The 20,333-nt window shown below is 54.4% G+C and overlaps 1 protein-coding gene across 2 annotated transcripts; it reads left to right on the top strand.

The window, feature by feature from the left end:
- The first annotated feature begins 430 nt into the window (after positions 1–430).
- Positions 431–19,914, top strand: PFKL (phosphofructokinase, liver type). 2 transcript variants are annotated; one of them, XM_080937588.1, is made up of 22 exons: positions 431–574; positions 3,651–3,724; positions 6,873–6,950; positions 7,446–7,635; positions 8,094–8,259; positions 8,698–8,742; positions 8,936–9,044; positions 10,559–10,654; positions 11,719–11,811; positions 12,728–12,853; positions 13,582–13,646; positions 14,219–14,282; positions 15,149–15,295; positions 15,564–15,634; positions 16,240–16,327; positions 16,826–16,978; positions 17,311–17,475; positions 17,651–17,712; positions 18,105–18,216; positions 18,847–18,946; positions 19,030–19,135; positions 19,468–19,914. In XM_080937588.1, the coding sequence occupies exons 1-22, from the start codon at positions 490–492 to the stop codon at positions 19,613–19,615; spliced, it is 2,343 nt and encodes a 780-aa protein (XP_080793714.1). In that variant the 5' UTR covers positions 431–489; the 3' UTR covers positions 19,616–19,914. The 2 variants fall into 2 exon arrangements, with proteins under 2 accessions (XP_080793714.1, XP_080793715.1); XM_080937589.1 differs by lacking the exons at positions 431–574; positions 3,651–3,724; positions 6,873–6,950; ... (2 more) ...; positions 8,698–8,742; positions 8,936–9,044 and having other exon boundaries at positions 11,719–11,815.
- Positions 19,915–20,333: the final 419 nt, after the last annotated feature.

A 20,333-nucleotide genomic window follows, 5' to 3' on the forward strand; every position in this document is an offset into this window, starting at 1 on the left:
CACCCCGGGGCAGTTCCAGGATCCTGGCCAAGTGGGGTTTAAAATGCCCGTGAGACTTGGCTACAGGTTTCCTTTAACAACGCCTGGACAGTTGTAAAATCAGTTTGCTGTAGCATGAACTCCACTTGCTCAGAAACTTCAGTCAGGCTCAGGTTGTGTATTCCCTTTGGTGAAGACGTTGATCCTAGCTGCTCCGTGCCTGGGGAGTCGGAAGGCCTGCTTGGGGACCCTGAGTTCCGGTACCGCTGCCAGGCATCAGTAGACTGTAGTGCGCTCCGCCCATCAAAGTAGCAGCCACCTATTCCAGCAGCCACTAGAGGGGCGGCCAGGTCCCCGAGCCTGTCAGTCAAACGTTGTGCTGGGGGCGGAGCCAGGCGGGGCGGGACGAACCGGGCGCACTGGCAGTGGCACGGGGCGGGGACAGGCGACAGCGGCGCGGAACGCAGAGCGGCGGGAGAGGAGCCCGGACTCCTGGTCTCTGCTGCCGCCATGGCTACCGTGGACCTGGAGAAGTTGCGGATGTCGGGGGCTGGCAAGGCCATCGGAGTGCTGACCAGCGGCGGTGACGCGCAAGGTGATGGGGGGCGTGAAGGCGTGTTTACGGTTGGATCTGGGGTTTCTGTCTGTCCCCAGAACCCTTCGGGTTGTCCACTGCCCCTCGCCTAGGGACCTGGGTATACGTGGCCAGCCAACCTCCTACGGGGCACCACGGCTCCAGGTCCCTGTCCCCAGACTCCGCCCCGAGTCGCTGGCGTACGTGCTGCAGGCCACGGGCCTTTGCACGCCCCGCCCTCGCGCTGCCTGGGTCGGCCCGGCTTGGGGGTGTGTCCGCGCAGACTTAGGGCACACGGCTGTTCCTTTCTAGGCCACACGTGTCAGGACCTCTGAGAGCGCAGTCGGCCAAGTTTCACAGCCCAGGAGTTTGAAAGGATTAGGGACCCTGTACTCTTCCCCGTACCTTGCCTGTACCGGGGTGGGGTGAGGGTGAGGCAGGCTTGCCCACACGCCTTCACTCGGCCTGCTTTCCTGTCCCTTGGATGGAGACTTGGGTGGAAGAACAAAGTGAATGGAGCGGGGCCTAGGGGTAGGGAGCTAACTCTAGGGTATTTCTCGCCGCTGTAACAGGGCACGCACCACATGGCTAACAGTTCAGGGTTCGACCTGGTAAGGCTAGGGAAAAGCCTGGCTGGGGAGGATTTGCCTTCCCCTCAGCCCCTTTTCTTAGTGGCCTGGTTCCGTGCTGACTGTTGATGTGCGAAGTCTCTGGCTCAAGTTGGGTCCAACTGAAGAGCAGTACTACTCAGCGGAGTAAGACACGTGGGGCTTCAAGGGGCTTAGCTTCCTGCTGTTGGGCTTCGCCATTTCCTTCCAAACATTTTCAGGAAACATATACATGCTTCCCAGTGCAGGCTCCTGACTGCCCAGCCCTTACCTAAGAGAGGAGCGGGAACAACACCGCATGGTTGCAAGCCCAGGAAGGCAGGGGGAAAAAAAGTCACGCTGACTCCCAGCATGTTGGAAATCTCAAATCTCTGTTGGGTCTCCTGGGCCTGGTCTAGGCTGGCAGTCAGCATAGCCTTTTTTCAGGGCTGTGGCTGTACCTGGTACCCTAGAGCACAGCCCCATGCTGGGAAGAATCACGCATGGTAGTGGACCACAAGAGGGGCGCTGTTTGGGCCCACCTCATCCATGAGGCATTTCAGTGAGGTCAGCAGAGTCCTGAATCCCATCTGAAGGGCTCCTGGCTCTGGCAGGCATAGGCTATCTACCTCACGCTCCTGATGAGCAAGGGAGGGCCCAGTGTCTGAGGGATGGTTATATTGAGTGGACTCCGGGGGAGGAGTTCCTGCTGCTCTCTGTGAGCAGCTGCCAGGCCAGGGCCACCAAGGTGACAGACATTTGTTTTGGAGGCTGGTGGAGGAACTAGGGGCAGTAGGCCCTTCCTGGTCAGGGGAAGGTAGGCAAAACCTTCTTACGGTTTTATTCTGGCTTCAGGGCAAGATCTCTACAGGTTTCCTCAGAGTCCTCTGGGATGGGGCAGAGTGGAGCCTTCTGTTGCCTAAATTCTGGAAGCTGCCTGTGGGTGTGTTCCCCATGCCTGAGCTGCTTCTGTGCCCAGTCAGCTGATGGGCTCCTGGTACTTTGTGCTCACAGAGCTCCATCTGCGTGCATTGAGCTTGTGAACACCAGTCCTCATTTGAGAAGGCAACATGGGCCTAGACCCAGTCCAGGCCATGCTAGAGATGGCCAGGTCCTTAGCCTGACCCAAGCACTGCCTCTGGCCTATGAAAAGGTTTCTTTTTCCCTTCTAGCCAAGCAGGAAGACCCTTTTTTTTTTCCAGACCAGAGTCTCTCCCTTCCTGTTGGCCAAGAGTCACAGTTAGAGAGCTGACAAGGGCCGCTGTTCACCATTGTCTGTTTGATTGGAGGACTTGGTTTAAAAATTGCTACAGGTAGAGAAAAAAAAGCAAAACAAACAAACAAACAAAAAACCAATTAACCAACAACTGCAACAAACCAGCCGGGTTAACCTCAGTCACATCCCAACCAGGCAGGGGCCAACTCTGGCTGTTCCTTCCGGCCTCTTCTCTGTACCCAATTTGCCCTGGGGCTCTGTCTTCTTTGTGGTCAGGGGAAGACACTGATTTGCTGTTTGTGTTTGGAGCTGCCCCAGGGTCTGGGATTAGACGCAGGCCCTTTAGCTGATAAGTAACTCTGGTAGGCCCAGGATCGTCTCTTGGTGTCTGTATAACACCTTGTCTTCCCAAAGGTCATGTCTATGAGGCCATTTTTGCATCAAATGCATAACCAGCCTTTGGCTCTTCATGGGGCACCTATGGTTATCAACTGACAGACAAACAGACAATGCCTGCTCTCTGCTGACGGCTCTTTGATTGGGCCTGGTCTTTGCCCTGCTCATTTCTGAGAATGAAAAGCAAATTAAAGTGTAATGGAAAGGCCTTTAACTGGGTGCGGTGGCTCAGGCTTCTAATCCCAGTAATTGGGTTGCCGTGGCAGGAGGATTGCCGTGAGTTCTGGGCTATAAAGTGAATTGTATGGGGACCATGGCACGTAGAGGGTGGGGCCCAGACCTCTGCCACAGTCTGGCATACATGGCAGGAAGGTGACGTCAGGAACAATGACCTTTCCTGCTCTGGGTCCTGGGAAGGTCCAGTCTGGGGTAGGAGGAGCGGGGGAGGCAACCCTATAGCTAGGTACAGTCAGTGACCCTTGGTGCTCTGCCCAACTGCTTGCTAAGGCCCAGGTGGAGGTCTCTGGCCAGAGGCCACATGGTCTTCGATGCCCGGGTCAACTTCCTGTCCTATACACTAGCCTACACCCTGGGTTCCACTGTCCCCATATGTCATGCCTAGGCCCCAAGGTTTGCACCTGGCTCTGTGAGTCTGCAAGGGGGAGGACCTTCCTATTGTCGTGTGTCGGGTAACTGAGGCTGGGAACTAGGAATGGAAGGAAACCAAGCCCACAGGAGCTGCCACGCTCCTCCACACTTTTTTCGAAATCTTCCAGAGAGCAGTTTCATTAACACCAGGCTCTGATTTCCTGGCCCTGAGCCCACTGGGATGGGGGTGCTATGGGAGGGTCCAGTTCTCCCTGTCTGGACTGATGGCCGGGTCCTGATTCTCTCACAGGCATGAATGCTGCTGTCAGAGCTGTGACTCGTATGGGCATATATGTGGGGGCCAAAGTCTTCCTCATCTACGAGGTAAGCCCGGGCGTGGTGGGGGTGTGTGGTGGGGGTGGCCTATGGTGAGGTAACCTAGGTGTGTTCCTGTAGGGAACACATTGTTCTGTGGGACAGGATAGCCTGTTGTGTTCTGGTCACCTTGGAAGCTTTCAGGTAGCTGGGCCCAGACTAGCAGAATGGAAACATATTATGGGGTTTGTGCCCATTGATACTTGTCCCAGAGTCACTAGAAGACCAGCCAGGACAATAAGACCAACAGGGAGGGACCAATAGGAAGGACCCTACCTATGCAGGCAAATAGCACAATCCCACCTCCCCCCCACCCCCAGGCCACACGGTCCTGGTTTGTTCCTACACTGTGGCCTATGAGAAGCAAAGTGGGGGGAGGGGGCGTTGGAGAGATGGCTCGGAGGTTAAGAGCACTGTCTGCTCTTCAGAGGTCCTGAGTTCAAATCCCAGCAACCCCATAGTGGCTCACAACCATCTGTCATGGGATCTGGTGCCCTCTTCTGGCCTGCAGGCATACATGCAGGCAGAATGCTGTATACATAAGAAAGTGGGGATAGAGGGTCTCCCTGATGTAGCTTTGGACAGACACTGTAGTCTGAGAGCCATTTTCTCTCCCCAATCTACTCCCTTTTGTAGAGTTGTCTCATCTCCTTTCCTCACAAGGCTCCCGAATTCCCGTGTACTACCTTGAGGTTATATTGTATTCACTTTTTATACACAATGTATCTAACCTCAGCTCAGCCTCCTATAGGGCCTCTGCCCCTCCCTCTCCCTGCTGGGTATGTCTTTGTCCCTTTGCCCTGGCCCCAAGTTATGGCAGGGCCATATCCAGCCTTCTGCTCTACAGATGTAGGGGAGGGAGGGGGTGTGGGTGGGGGTGCTTACATATAGGGTTCTGCCTTCTCTCTCTCTGAGTGCAGGCTTCAAGCAAGCTTGGATGGGGGTGGCGGGGAGAACCCCGAAAACCCTGCTGTGGGGTTTCAGAGATCTGAATGGAAGGATCCTGGCAGAGGGGGCTCCAAATGGGGAGAGCTGGGTCCTAGCTATATAAGACCTCAGGATCCCAGCCTCTTCAGCTCAGTGGAAATACTGAGAGCCAGGAGTGGGTGGTGAATGCCTCTTATCCTAGGACTCCAGTTGTAGAGGCAGGAGGATATCTGTGAGTTAAAAGGCTAGCCTGGAACTCTGTCTCAAGGGGGAAAAATTAAACTTTAAAAAATTAATTAATTAAAAGTTAAATGGGAAATGAGTTCTCCCTTCTAGTGGGTGGTCTTTCATCTTTTAATGACTGTGTAAATAAATGGGGGCTGCACCTTTGAGCTCAGAGACTCTCAAGAGGAGAGGTGCTTAGGCTTTGAGGGTGTCGGCAACTATGGAATGGAAAGAGAGACTTCTCTTCCTCTGCTGCAGGACCTGCACCCCCTTCCTTCGCGGGGCCCTCCATGCACCAGGATTCCCTTACTTTCATCTCTGATGCATAGGAGAGTGTGGGTGTGGGTGTGGGCTTCCCAAGGTGTCTTTTTTTTTTTTTTTTTAATACAGTGGCTGTGTGGGGCCTTGTGGCTTTCCAAGTCCCATTGCTGAGAGTGAAATCTGCAGGTTTAAAGGTGGAATAGTGAGGTTTCTGAGGGGTATTGTTTAGGACAGTGGAAACTAGTGGTCTGTTAAGTTAGTAGATTCTAAACAGTCTGTTATCTATTAGACATGGGATGTTAGTTCCGAGACCTGGAAGGACAAGGAATAGCTGTTCCAGGAGCTAAAAGTAAACCAGATATGGTGATTAACTTCTTGACTTGCCACAGTCCAGCCTCTCTACATCTCTTCAGATACAACTTATTTCAAGAATTACTTTTGACTCTCAAGTGATTTTGGTTTTTTGACAGCGGTGTCTGAAGTCTTCCGACTTGCCCATTAAGGGTCTTACTTTTCCCTGTCTTGGTTAGAAGTCTTGAGTGGCCAGAGGGGCTACCATTGGCCTGACCTGAACTAGAAGAGCTAGCTCGTCCCCATACTAGGGTGCATTGTCTACCTGTGGCTCCTTAGAGCCTTCTGGTTAGACTCCAGGGTTGAAGACAGAGCTGCTTGTGTGGCTGCAGTGGTCTGAGCTGCCCCTTTCCTGCCCATCCTCTGGGACTCTACCACTTAGCTAGGGAGGAGCACAGGCAAGAGCTGAGTTGGACAGCCCAGGCTAAGCATGAATGTCCCTTCTCCCTGGGGCTGGTGATGTCCCCTGAGGGCTTTGGAGCTTCACAATGGAAGGAGGCCGCCATCTTGTCATAGCCTTTGCAAAATACCCATATCCCACGTCCATCTTATATAAAACCCACAGGCAGACACCACAGTGAGGTAGAGGTACTTGGTTGGCACCTTGCTGTCTGATGAGCAACAGCAGAGGTTGGCAAGGAAGCTAAGTTGATTCTCCATTAGGATCCAGTCCAAAACCCCCAGGATGAAAGAAAGATAGGCGTTTATCTGGTACTGCAATGGGGCAGCACCCTGAACTTCCATTGCTTTGCTGCTTTGCTCTGGGGTGAAGAATTGGCCACAAGCACCTGGGGAAACACAGGACATTGTGTTTTGTTTTTTGTTTTTTTTTTTTTTTTTTTTTTTGTGGTTGCCCATAAATCCAGGGGACTTGTGAGTTCTTCCTCGGGAATGGGCCTTTCCATCCAAAACACGTGCATGTTCCTATGTGGAGAGGTGTGTGGTGTGTGTTTCTGACAGCTTGATTTCTGCCTTTGAAACTAGGCACTACATATGCACATGAGTAGGGAGGGTGTCATGCTATGCGGTTGTGTAGCTAGACACACTTGGACCACACCCAGGTCATTTCCACCATTCACACTGGGTAGATCTCCTCTGAAGGACTTCAGCCTTCCCTAGAGGCTTCTGTGTCCTGACCTTGACTTGGGTACAAATGACATGAGATCAGCTTGGGGACACTCTCTGGGTATCTGCTTGCGCCACAAGCAAATACTGCGTGTTTTCCTCTTTGTAATAAGCAGACTCTTGGGCATGCAGAGCATGCTCGGAGCCCCACATAGGATGCTGACCCTGCTGCTCACTATTAGGCTTCCTGAGCTCGCTTACTGCTGGCGAGCACGGTGCTTCTGGCCACATTGGGGCAGCCATCTCAGATGTCCTTCTTTGCTTGCAGGGCTACGAGGGCCTTGTGGAAGGAGGCGAGAACATCAAGCCAGCCAATTGGCTCAGTGTTTCCAACATCATCCAGCTGGTGAGGCTCGAAGCCAGGTGGCTCCTTCCCACCCTGAGAGTGTGTGAGCACGTGTGGGCGTACACATGCACTTCCGGTACAGAGATCTCATGGGCACATAGACATATAGACAAGTAGAAATGACAGACACACACATACAAATACCAAGTAGTCTAGATCAGGGAGGCTGTGGGTGGAGACAGGGAAGGTTCTGTTCTGCCTGGTGGGTGGTGTGTGTAGGGTGTGTGTGTGTGTGTGTGTGTGTGTGTGTGTGTGTGTGTTGGGGTGTGGGGGTGGGTGGGGAGGATGTGCTTTCTAGTTCTAAGACTTGTGGAAACTCCCCAAGGCTTTGGACTCAAGGAGAAAGGCCAGGGTGTGGGAGGAGCTATATAAGGCTATAGAGATTTCTCCCTCATCTAATTCTCTGGGGTTCACCTCATCCAGCAACGGCATCTTTCTGATGCCTCCAGGGACCTTTAGCCATCCTACCCGAAGGCTCTTGTTTCTTCCATATAGGGCGGAACCATTATTGGCAGTGCCCGCTGTAAGGCCTTCATGACGAGGGAAGGGCGCCTGGCAGCAGCCTACAATCTGCTCCAACACGGCATCACCAACCTGTGTGTCATCGGTGGGGATGGCAGCCTCACAGGGGCCAACATCTTCCGCAACGAGTGGGGTAGCTTGCTGGAGGAGCTGGTGAAGGAAGGTGGGTCTGCAGGCTGGCTCTGGAAGTGGCTGGAAGTTAACGTCTGCTCCAGAACAGCTCCCAAGGTGGAGCAGTGTGCAGGTGGTGAGGTCAGCATGAGGTTCACCTTGGCGGTACCCCGGGTTCCAGCACAGCATGTTCCCAGCTGTGTGATGGTCTTGCTTGTAACTGATTCCTGAGAGAGTCTGATGTGCATAGACATCTATTTGCAGAGGTGTAGTTATGGTTTGGGTGACATTAGATTCTAAGTCCCAAGGTTGCCATGGGGGAAGGTGACAAACTTGACATTCTGTGTCTCCTGTGGGGTACCTGGAGCACAGTGCTCCCACAGTCCTCTGGAGGCTTCTTGCTGGGCTGTACTCCTTCTCATAGATGGTGGATGAGGCAGAAAAAGGTGTAGCGGGTGAAGCAGCTGGCCAGGTCGTGGTCCTCATCTGGCCTTTGCTTCTCGGACACAGGCAAGATCTCAGAGTCCACAGCTCAGAACTATGCACATTTGAGCATTGCTGGTCTGGTGGGCTCCATCGATAATGACTTCTGTGGCACCGACATGACCATCGGCACAGACTCAGCCCTGCACCGCATCATGGAGGTCATCGATGCCATCACCACCACTGCCCAAAGGTAAGTGACGACCTATGCGCGCTGGGCTGACTTGGGGTCATGGTAGTGAAGTTGACTTCATGGGGGGCGGGGCTGCCACAGTATGGCCATGCCTCCTGCTAGAGGAGATGCTGGGGGTCAGCTCCCAGCCCTCTAGGTGTCAGTGGGACATGAGCTGCCAGAGGCTACCATGCTCCTCAGGGTGGTACGCCTGAAGGGGGTTCTTGGGCTCTAGTCAGGGATCACCAAGTCTGGATCAATGCCAGGCTTTCAAGATGGTTGAGAGCTGTCTGGAAGACTGGTGTTTCCTAGCTTAGGGAGCAGGCAGCAGTCCCTGGTCACGAGGAGATGGGCATTGTCCTTTTTCAGCACCTCTATCCTTTTGGACTAGTGTGGTGGGTTAAAATGTGTGGCTCGCAAGTTCTGGCATTGATTTCTACGCCTGTTTCTTCTCCGCAGCCACCAAAGGACCTTTGTGCTGGAGGTGATGGGACGGCACTGCGGGTGAGGAGGTCTATTCTAGTTGGCAGGGAGAGGTGGGGCAGTTGGGAGCTGTTGGGGACAGTGGGAGGGGAGCCCATAGTGCCTGTAACCGAGTTTGATCATTTAATGTTATGAATATGAGGGAGCCCTGGTAGGCAGCAGGGAGAGAGACAGGGAGGAGGTCCTGAGCAGGCTGCCTCCTCTGCTCCTCCAGGTACCTGGCGCTGGTGTCTGCGCTGGCCTCTGGGGCTGATTGGCTATTCATCCCTGAAGCGCCCCCGGAGGATGGCTGGGAGAACTTCATGTGTGAGAGGCTGGGTGAGGTGAGTGGTCCAGGGATTTCAGCCACTCAGAGGCAGGTGTTCACAGCATCCATCTGCTTCCTCTGGGGAACTGGGAGGGTCATGATGCCCTTGCATGGTGAGGTTCATAGTGCAGGTGACTTAGACATTCCTGTGATCCTACCCACTGTGGGCAGAGCCGACGGAGATGTTCAGGCCACCGTCTGGGTTCATCTCTGTGGCCAGTGCAGGGAGCATGGTGAATTTGTTTCTTGGAGTGCTGGCTTTAGGTCTTAGTCTCTGAGAGGTGGCCTCATAAGCTAGGACCCAGAGGAAGGGTCTGTAAGAGGTAAAGGCCTAAAGGGTAGTTGAAGGGCCTGGGGCCTAGTTACTTGTCTACTGGGACTGTGCTCTTGTGAGGGTGGTGGGTAATATTCCAGGGAAGGTAGTACCTCCTCCTTGCGGCTATGAATCCTGCATCCTATCCAGCCAGTAGAGCTTCCTGAGGTCATGACCTGTTTCTAGAACCTTCCCAAGTGAAGCAACAGGCAGGATTGAGGTGGGCAAGCTCTAGTTGCCTCTGGGTGGAAGCTACAGTGCCAAGTGGGGTCTGAGCACCTGGGTCTGCGTAGTTGGTTCTCTGTTCTGTCTGTCTAAGGCGATTGGCCTCTCTGAGCTTCAGAACTTTTCCTGAAGACGTGGGTGTTTCCTACCTTGTCCATTGCTCAAGCACCATCGAGGGAGGAGAGGAGCCCTGGCTCTTACACTCTATCAGCAGCACCCTTGGCCTGGAAGTCGGGCTCCTTGCCAGCATTCCCCTCCCCTTCCTCAAAGCCCTCTCTTTCCCTCCACTATATCCAGGCCTTTCATTAGCTGCTCCCAGCTTCCTGAGGCAGGAGGAACATGAGCTCTAGGCCAGCCTGGGGTGTGTAATGAGACTCCCACGAGCTGCTTCTACCCTGTCCCTATGGAGGTTCTGAGGCTCATGAAAGTCTGTCTGTCTGTCAGATCTCTGAGGGGGGTAGGTGTGAGAGTGCTCTGTGATGGTTGGATTAGCATGTGGCACTGTCATACGGAGCTGCTGTTGGGCCTCATGGGTCCCCTGTGCTACCTGTTGGCCTCCCATTAGTTCATGGGTAGAGTGTGTTCTAGAACCCCTGGCTGATGGTTGCCATTGGTGGTGGTGGGGTGTTTCCCCCATTGAAGGATGCAGAAATAACTTGAGATGGGACCCGAGGCTTGGTTAGCTAACTGTAGGAGTGGATATTTCTAGCGTGCTCCCTGCAGACACTGTCTAGTACCTGCTCATCCCCTGCCCCCACTACCTAGCCTATTGCTTGTTGCCCCCCAGGGGGACAGTAGGATTGTAGTTGGCTGGCCTCAGCTCTACTATGTTCACCAGATCTCTTTCCATCTTCCAGAGGTGGGGGAAAAGCTCACCTTGTTCAAGTGGGTTGTAGATACAGTGTCCTGGACCCCAGTGAGGCTTGCGGTCCATGGTGGTCATGGGCAGTGAGTGGTCCATGGCTGGAGAGTGATCTCAGTGTCTTTGATAGACTCGGAGCCGGGGATCTCGACTGAACATCATCATCATCGCGGAGGGTGCCATCGACCGGCATGGAAAACCTATCTCGTCCAGCTACGTGAAGGATGTGAGTGCAGCTGTTTTCCCGGGGCAGGCCGCATCCCCTGACGCCAGCAGCATCTCCTAAAGATAGGTGCTGGTCCTGGGTTTCCTGAGTTGGCCCCTCCCTGGGCAAAAGTCAGTCATTGGGACATTGCCAGTTGTGTGGTGGCTGGCTGGAGTCTCCAGAGAAGTTGAGGATTCAGGTCTGGTTCAAGGCTCTGTCCCTCCATATTGTGAGCCCAACCAATCTTTTGGGTCCTGACTATATTCAGTTCTGTGTGTCTGACAAGGCCCCTCAGCACCCCAGTCATAGATCTTGGCTCTGTCAGCACTCCGAATGATAGAGTGTCGTCTCCCATCCTCCCCACCCTCCCCCCACTCCAGACTCAGCACTCAACAGCGTGGAGCTGCCAGATGTGTTGCACACCTGTAATCCCATGCTAGGGAGGCTGAGGCAGAAGGAATGTGAGTTCTGTGCCTGCCTGGCATCCTTACAGATTCTAGGCCAGCCCTGGCTACGTAATGAAATCTTATCTCAAAACAAAACATAAGTAGTGGTTAGGACCGTGAAGAGTTTTTCTCTAGCTTCTGGTAGTGGTGGTGGAGGAGGTGACGATGATGGGTGTCTCTCAGGGAAACACAGCCCCTGCCTGGTGCCCCTACCTCTGCCTCCACGCCCCCAGCCAGTGACTATGCTCCCGTATCTTCTGGTTTTCTCCTACGACTTCACCTTACTTGCTCTTTCTCTGTAACTAGAACTACAGAGGTCCAGCAGACACTGAGCAGAGGGACCAGAGACTACGTTGAGCTTTGAACAGCCAGGGCTGCGGGCCATAAAACACAGCCAGTGCTGTATGCACAGATACATATCTCCCTATGCACAAACACATGGGCCCTCTGTGTATGATCACACGATCCGCACATATTCATACACAATCACATGAACTTGGCGTGTTTCTCAGGCTGGTTCTGGGGAACCTCAGGGTTATTTGTAAACCTTAGGCTACATGGGTGGACCACGGGGACCGAGCCCATAGTCAGCCCTGGACTGAAGGAACCTTTCAGACCCTTTGCTCTTTTGACCAATAGCTGGTGGTTCAGAGGCTGGGCTTCGATACACGAGTGACCGTGCTGGGCCATGTACAGCGAGGAGGGACGCCCTCAGCCTTTGACCGAGTCCTGGTATGTTTATAAGCCTCTGCAGGGAGTGTGTGTTGTTGTGTGTGTGTGTATACATGCATGTGCACTGAGGGACTGGGCTGGCTGGGCCCTTGTGTATACAACATCTACTTTGCTCTGCCAAAAGCTCCAATGTACCATCTCGTTGGCCCTACTGAAAAAACTGGACACAAACCCATCCCATGGGAAGGGATCTTACTGGATAATCCAGGTCTCTTCGTACCCTACGTGAAACTCAAGTCTCTCTAGAGGCCAAGGGAGCTCAAGACTTGGGCCAGGATCTAAAATGTCCTGAGGTCACTGTGCTCAGCCAATGCCCTGGGTGTTGGTGGGAATGCAAGCTGCCTGGGCAGAGTCGAGGGATGATGGACAGCTCATTACAGTTTGGCAATCGCTGGGGTGTCAACATTTTTATGCCAGTTCTGAGCCCAGATGTCTACAGGGTGAGCCAGGGGACACCTGCTCAAGGAGTAGGTCTTCCGGGAGTCCTTCATCTCTGCCTGCCTGTTCTCTCTCCCGTGCTAGAGCCTGCTACTGTGGTCTGTCCCCTGTGGCACAGTTCTTGGCATTTTAGCCTGTAAGCCCGTGTTTGCCAGGAGTGTGACATCTATGAGTTTCCCAGTGAGAGATGGTGGAGCCCTAGCTGACACTTTTCGGTCTAAGAGACCTGACTGTGGGGACTCTGTTGGGAAATGGAGCCTGGTTGGCTGTTGTGACTGGTCATGCCATGTTATCGTGATCTGGGCCAGTGTGGAGGAGGCCCAGAAGGTAGGGGTGGGGGAGGGAGTGGTTGTGGGGGTGAGGTGCATTGGCAGGGGCCTGGATTGGTTTGCAGACCAAGCGGACGACCTGGTGCACCCGCGTGAAGTGAGGTGGGCTGTGCCAGCCCTAAGCCATGCTTTTTCTCTCTCCTGGACAGAGTAGCCAGATGGGCATGGAGGCCATAATGGCGCTGCTGGAGGCCACACCCGACACGCCGGCCTGTGTGGTCAGCCTCTCCGGGAATCAGTCTGTGAGGCTGCCTCTCATGGAGTGTGTGCAAGTGGTGAGTGTAGCCTCCTTCCAGAAGAGCCCTTGTCCTTTCAAGGCCCCTCTCTGAGCCCCACTGCTTATGTGTATAGGGTGGGGGAAAGGAGGCAAGGGTTGCAGTAGGAGAGGAAGGGGTTCCCAAGAGCCAGAAGCTGGCATGAAGGGTGGACATGGGTTATCAGGAGGCTGGGGAGTGAGATCTCAGCTTCCTGGGGCATAGTGCTATTTGGTAGGGGACTAGGTATTTGGGATTCGAATGGGGGGCGGGGAAGAATGGCATACTGGGTGAGGCTCTGGCAGGTAGGGTAGCCACATCAGGGACTTTAGGATGGGGTACAGGTGAGGCCAAGCAGGGAGATGCTGGCTTTGGCTCAGGTTTGTGGGCTCTGTGGCTTGGAATAACAGAGATGATTAAAATGCTGGGTTGTAGGGCAGGAGGGGAGCTTGTCCCTCTTAGGACATGTACCATGCCTAACCCAGTTTCAGGCTGCTGGGTATTGGTTGTGGGCCTAGGAGGTGGGGTTAGGGGGGGTTCTCTCATTCTCAACATTCCGAGGGGTTTAGAGCCTGGTGAATCACAGGACTGGTTTGCTGCTAGTAGGGAGGGCTTATGCTTGGGGCCAGGTGGGCCTCTTGGGCCTCCTGAAAACTGGGCTTATGGCATGAAGGTGTTGGCTAAGAGTCCCTTCTTGAGCTTAGCAGGCTCTGTCAGTGCGTGCAACCTGGCTCTCTTTTCTCTTTAAGACAAAGGATGTACAGAAGGCCATGGACGAGAAAAGGTTTGATGAGGCCATCCAGCTCCGTGGCAGGTGAGGAGGGTAGCTGTCATTTCTGACAGTGGGGAGGCAGGGGTGAGCATGGATCCATTTTCTCAGACAGTGCTCTGGGCCGCACTCCCCTCTTCCCTTCTGTGCTCTGTACTAGTACCCACTGCTGTAGGAGCTGTCTCCATGGCAACCGTGCTAACTGTGAGGTGTGGGAAGGACTGCTGTGCCCAGGAGGGACCTACAAGAAATGTAGGAGGAGGGGGGATACTGCAGGATGAACAGAAGTCATGACCAGCTTTGGATTCTGTGGGTGTGCCTTCCTGGAGGATTCTAGCCCTTGGTGGCATGGGGTGCTACCTCCTGCAGATACCTCCTACCTGGCCCTGGGGCCCGAGGGTATATTCTGGCTGGATGCTTAAGCCATGGGGCTTTGTCACCTAGGAAAACACACCCTGTGTCCTGTTGGATCTCATGTGGCTATTGAGAAGTCACTCAAGTCACATGCATGATACCCATGTGCCGTTCTGACTGTTGAGCAGCCGGCCCCGCTTCTCACTGAGTTCGTGGCTGGAGGGATGAGGCCGGGCTGTGAACTACATGGTCTTCCTTTCCAGGAGCTTTGAGAACAACTGGAAAATTTATAAGCTCCTCGCCCACCAGAAGGTGTCTAAGGAGAAGGTAAGGAAGAGGACAGAGCCCCCCCCCCCCGGGTGCAATGCAATGGGTCTGCCATTTTCCGCTTCCTCCTGCTTCACTGTAAACTCTGCCTCATGGGCACAGGGTTCCAAGCTTGTGGCTGGGATGTGCACAGTAGGACCTCCATCCTCCTGCCTTTGGTCTTAGCCATGTACTGAGGCTTGTACTGGGCTTTGCATGTGGCTACGAGGCCCAGCTACGACACAATCTAGTACTTCTCAAGGACCATTGAATGAATTGCCCCTGATATATGACATAGGGGTAGGGGTCAGTGCATTGAGACTGGGGAAAAGTCTCAGAGGAAGGGCTGGCTCAATTCCTGCTATTTCAGGGACCAGGACAAGGTCCCGCTTAGATACTCTGAGAGGGCACACTGGCCCATACAGCTTACGGATAAATCACTTTGTATCAACATAGCTCCAAAGCATAAATCACTTTGTATTATTAACATAGTTCCAAAGCATAAATCACTTTGTATCAACATAGCTCCAAAGTGAGTGCTCCTATTCTTGATACAGTGTAGCTTCCCCTTTCCCACCTTGGCTGTACCACTCCTGTCTGAGGAATGGCTGATGCCCTAGAGCTTGGAAGCAGCTGTTGACCTGGCCCATCAGGCTATGCCTCTGAGCCTGGCTGTCATGTGGTGTCCACCTCTCATGCCAGGAGACCTGCCGATGTATGCAGGACTTGTGCTTTCTTATTTAGTCTTTCCCAGACCTTTCTGGAATGAGCAGAACGGCTATTGTATAGTGTAATATAAGGGAGTTGACATGGTGGATCACATTCGGGCTCCCCGGGGATCCATCTGGCCCCCGTGGCTTACATTTCCATCCTTTCTCTTCCTGAAGTCTAACTTCTCCCTGGCCATCCTGAATGTGGGAGCGCCAGCCGCCGGCATGAATGCAGCTGTGCGCTCCGCAGTGCGTACCGGCATCTCCGAGGGACACACGGTGTACGTTGTTCACGATGGCTTTGAGGGCCTGGCCAAGGGTCAGGTAGGTGTCGTGATGCTGGTGCTGTGGGCTCGGTCACTCACGTTTGAAGACCTGAGGGGTGTTAGATGCTTAAATGGAACAGTCCAGTTCAGGCACATGAAGAAACATAATAGCCCATGGGGAAGGCCTGGCTGCTCTGGGCGTGAAACCTGGGCTCTGTCCTCATCAGCCCTGAGACCCAGGCCCCTCCTTTGAGGGGATGGACAGCTCTGGCAGGGTCTCTGTTATCTTCCGGGCCACCTTCTTGAAGCCATGATCTTCCTTCCAGGTGCAAGAAGTGAGCTGGCATGATGTGGCAGGCTGGCTGGGACGCGGTGGCTCAGTGCTGGGGACCAAGAGGTGAGTAGCTGATAGGACTCTAGTCCTGAAGTCCAGGGTTGGGGCCCTTAGGCTCAGCTGGGCAGAGGTCTCATGAGCTGCCAGAATCTCGTGCCTGCCCTGCAGTGTGGGGATGCCCAGTGGGAGGGCAGCTGGAGCAGAGGTGTCCCTCATGAGAGACAGACGGGCTGTTCCTTCTGCCTGTGGGCTGTGGGTTTTATCCCAAGGCCTGGTGGTTTTAGGTTCGAGATCCTCCACAGAGTTGGCCTGGGGTGGTTATGGATGCTCATGTTGTGAAGGTGAGAAGTTGTCCTATCCAAATCTGTGAGGCTACCATGGCTGGAGAAAGTGTCCCTTCCTGTCACCCTCAGCCAGAGGGACACCCGGAGTAGACTGACAGGCAGAGGTCTGGCTGACCATTGCTAGACAGTGCTTAGTGAGGTTGCTGAGAACGTGTTCAGGCCTCACACATCTCTGTTCCACACGGAGCCACTGAGAGGCAGGCCCTTTGGTGACTGATTTCTGGCTCTGGGAAAGGCCAAGCCACACATTTTTCTGAGATGAGATACGCTCTGGTTTTGTGAGTTGTCTGCTTCCTAGCCAGGCTGATGTATCTCTAACCACAGGACACTGCCCAAGCCTCACCTGGAGGACATTGTGGAGAATCTCCGCACCTACAACATCCACGCCCTGCTGGTTATTGGTGGCTTTGAGGTGAGGCTTTCTCATCCTAGGTCACTTGCTGCTGTGCCCCGGGGTCACAGGTGTGGCCTCAAACATGGGGCTTCGGGCTTAGAAGGCAGCCAAGGGGTCAAAGCTGTGAGTTGTAGGGTTGCGGCTAGGATTTTACCTTCTGAAAGCCTTACAGAGCACCGAGCCTAGCTCTAGGAGATCAGGAGAAATAGAAGGCCCCAAAACGGATAGGGAGCAAGGCCTAGGAGGCTCAGTGATGGCATGCCCTGGTGCTTGATGAGTCCTTGTCACCTGATAAACACGAATGTGGGCAGGTCTGAACGCAGGAGCTTGGCTGCAACCCCGCTGGTCCTCATTAGGACCCTGCTTTTCTGGAAGGACCAGTGTCTTTTAGACGGACAGACCCTGGATGGGAGTAGATTGTGTTAACACAGTACCAAGATGGCTCCCTGGCCCTGGTGGAACCCTGCCTCACCGCCCCGCCCCCCACCATTCCCTTCTTCCCTTCCTGCCCCGCAGGCCTATGAGGGTGTGCTGCAACTGGTGGAGGCTAGGGGGCGCTACGAGGAACTTTGCATCGTCATGTGCGTTATCCCAGCCACCATCAGCAATAATGTGCCTGGCACTGACTTCAGCCTGGGCTCAGACACAGCTGTCAACGCTGCAATGGAGGTGAGGTGGCCCGGAGCGTTTAGTCAGGCCACGGGCGGGTTGCTTAGTGGGTCTCCTAGCACCTGGGTGCAGACCCAGAGGAGTTTATTTTGGAAGCCCTTGGTACTGAATGCTGTTGCCTTGGGAACCTGTCATGGTTCTTTGTAGCAGTGTCCTATGGCCTGTGGGAAGTGAGAAGGATGGGCACAGAGGACTCTTAACTGTCCTCCCGGAATTCTGCAACTCACTATATAACTCAGGCTAGCCTTGAACTTGCCTCAACATCCTGACTAACTGAGATTATTGCAGCGAGCTGTCATGTTGGGCTCTAACTGCCCCCTTGATCCCTCCAGAGTTGTGACCGCATCAAGCAGTCCGCCTCGGGGACAAAGCGCCGTGTGTTCATTGTTGAGACCATGGGGGGCTACTGTGGCTACCTGGCCACTGTGACAGGCATTGCTGTGGGTGCTGACGCCGCCTACGTCTTCGAGGACCCTTTCAACATCCACGACTTAAAGGTGAGCCCAGCCCCGCGCCTGTGCTCTGCGGTCACCCATGAGTCTGACTAGCCCTCCAAGTCACCTGATGGATGTCAGCAAGTTCCATTTTTAAGTAGACTGTTCTGGTGTCATGGCCTCACCCTCGCCCTGAGGCTTCTGGGTCCTCTCTTAGCTTACCTCCTCTCCTTCCCAGGCCAATGTGGAGCATATGACAGAGAAGATGAAGACAGACATCCAGAGGGGCTTGGTGCTCCGGTGAGGCTGCTGTGGGTGATGGGCAGTGTGGGCGCAGGGATTGGGAGTTTCTGCCTCATCATTTATCCTGTGTTTGTCCTGGGGGCGGGGCAGGGGCGGGGCCAGACCTTGTCACCTATCCCACACTATTTTGTCTGGCCTGGGGGCGGGGCAGGGGCGGGGCCAGACCTTGCCACCTATCCCACACTATTTTGTCTGGCCTGGGGGCGGGGCAGGGGCGGGGCCAGACCTTGCCACCTATCCCACACTATTTTGTCTGGCCTGGGGGCGGGGCAGGGGCGGAGCCAGACCTTGCCACCTATCCCACACTACTTAAGTTTGGCCTGGGGGGGGGGCGGGGCAGGGGTGGGCCAGACTTGGAACAGCCTTGACAGCCTTGCGTGTCTCCACAGGAACGAGAAGTGTCACGAACACTACACCACAGAGTTCCTATACAACCTGTACTCCTCAGAAGGCAGAGGTGTGTTCGACTGTAGGACCAACGTACTGGGCCATTTGCAGCAGGTACAGCTCTGAGGGCCGTCCCCTGGTCCCGGTGGTATTCATCTGCCCAGGGGGTTGGGGAGTGGGGGTGGGGTTCCCATCTCCATCCCCATTTTCTTCTCTTCTTCTCTGGGGGTCCTGGGAGGACCCTTGGGAGAGGTTTCGTGCATGGTCCCGAGAAGGTATTTGCGAAGCTGTTTTTTGTTTGTTTGTTTGTTTGTTTGTTTTTAATTACTCCAGCACTCTGGGGTGCTGACTGTTCCCATTTCTTTTTCACGGAGAGAAGACTGAGGCCCATCTTTTGAGTTCTCACCTCAGGGTGGGGCTGAGACCCAAACCTGACACTTGAGTTCTGGACTAAGACCTCTTCTGGGAGGTGGCCCAAGCCCATCATTCTGTGACAATCTCCTCCCTGCCTAGTGTTGTCTCATGGTGGCTCTCAGAAGGACCGGGGTGGAGCCATTCCTTATGGCTCCAGATGTAATTTATGGCCTCTGGGATGGCTTCTAGGTGGTGCTTTGAGGTCCTCAGGTGGTCATGCTCATTGCAAAGATACCCAGAGACATGGCTCATGTGGCCTGGGACCCCTTTGTGTCTCGTGTCCTCCTTGGATGGGGGTCAGTCCAGGGACATGGTTTTGTTTGTTTCCAGGGTGGTGCTCCAACCCCCTTCGACCGGAACTATGGGACCAAACTGGGAGTAAAGGCTATGTTGTGGATGTCGGAGAAGCTTCGAGATGTCTACCGCAAGGGTAGGCGGGGTTGACTGGCCCGACCTGGCTCTCTGAGGGTCTCTGGAGGCTTGGATTTTCGTACCACATACCTGTTCCCATAGGGCGGGTGTTTGCCAATGCTCCGGACTCAGCCTGTGTGATTGGCCTGCGGAAGAAGGTGGTGGCTTTCAGTCCAGTCACAGAACTCAAGAAAGAAACTGATTTTGAGTAAGTCCTTTAAGAGCTGAGTGGAGAAGTGGGGGGGACCCTGGGAGGCCCAGAACTTCCCTGGACAAGGTCCCAAGACCAGGCTCTAAAGAGCAGGAGTCTTCTGAATGTGTTCTAAGGCTAGCCCGGGATGTATAGGGAGGGTTTGTGGTAAGGAGCCTAGCCTAGCATCTGAGTCTACCTCAGAAGCATTGCCCCTCACCCCCAAGCCAGAGGAATGGGGCACCGGATGTACCCCATATACCCTGGTCATGACGGTGACTAGGTATTCAGGGTTTAAGGGATTGCAGGATTTGGTCCTGTAACGAACTATCTAACCTTGACCTACTCAGGCACCGTATGCCACGGGAGCAGTGGTGGCTGAATCTGCGGCTGATGCTGAAGATGCTGGCACACTACCGCATCAGCATGGCAGACTACGTGTCCGGGGAGCTGGAGCACGTCACACGCCGCACCTTGAGCATAGACAAGGGTTTCTGATCTTACCATCTCTACCGTTCCTGCTTTCCCGGACTCTCTTCCCTCCTAGTGCTAGCCACAGATCCCGGCACCGAGGGGAACTCACATGGAACTTGAAGCCCATGGCTGGTTGAGGGATGTGGGGGTCTACTGTGCTGCTCTGGAGCTTTCTCTTACCTACTCCCCCACCCCAGGACGGAGCACCTGTGGGGCCCCCACCTTCCAGTCTTGGCTGGGCAGACCCACATTGCCTCTCCCTCACTGGCCAGCTGGCTGCCTCACCACACGGCCGAAAAGAGCCTCACATTTTTTAGAAATAAAGTCACCTGTCTGGAACACGGTCACCGGGACAGCATGACCTGAGGAGTCCAGGGAGAGGGAACCCTCCTGGGAAAGGACTATGAAGATCTGAGTTCTAAAGGGCTGAGGAGAGCTACTGAGCCTTGTGTGGGTTCCACACCTGCCCCCCTAATGGTTGCAGTATGGGCTTGTTGGCTATGGAATCAGATCTGGAGAGGAGGCTCATTGTCAGTACAGTGGGCTTGGCTGGTTGCTCTCCCCCAGGAGGTTCTCGAGATAGAGAGGCTGGCTCCTCAGAGAGAGGCCTGTGAGGGGCTGAGCCCCAGCCAATCCCTCTCTAGGCTACTTATCAGGGTTTCTTGCATGAACAACTGCTGGGCCCATCCTCCACAGCGCATGGATATTTTTTTACAGTATTTACAATAGGTGGAGGCTGTTT

This window comes from Micromys minutus (assembly GCF_963924665.1).
Source record: "Micromys minutus genome assembly, chromosome: 25".
Lineage (NCBI taxonomy): Eukaryota > Metazoa > Chordata > Mammalia > Rodentia > Muridae > Micromys > Micromys minutus.

Excerpts from the sequence above, each read along its gene's own strand:
- PFKL (XM_080937588.1), top strand. The coding sequence starts at position 490 with ATGGCTACCGTGGACCTGGAGAAGTTGCGGATGTCGGGGGCTGGCAAG. Across the intron at positions 575-3,650 it reads CAGCGGCGGTGACGCGCAAG|GCATGAATGCTGCTGTCAGA; the intron begins GTGATGGGGGGC and ends ATTCTCTCACAG. Across the intron at positions 18,947-19,029 it reads TCGAGATGTCTACCGCAAGG|GGCGGGTGTTTGCCAATGCT; the intron begins GTAGGCGGGGTT and ends CTGTTCCCATAG.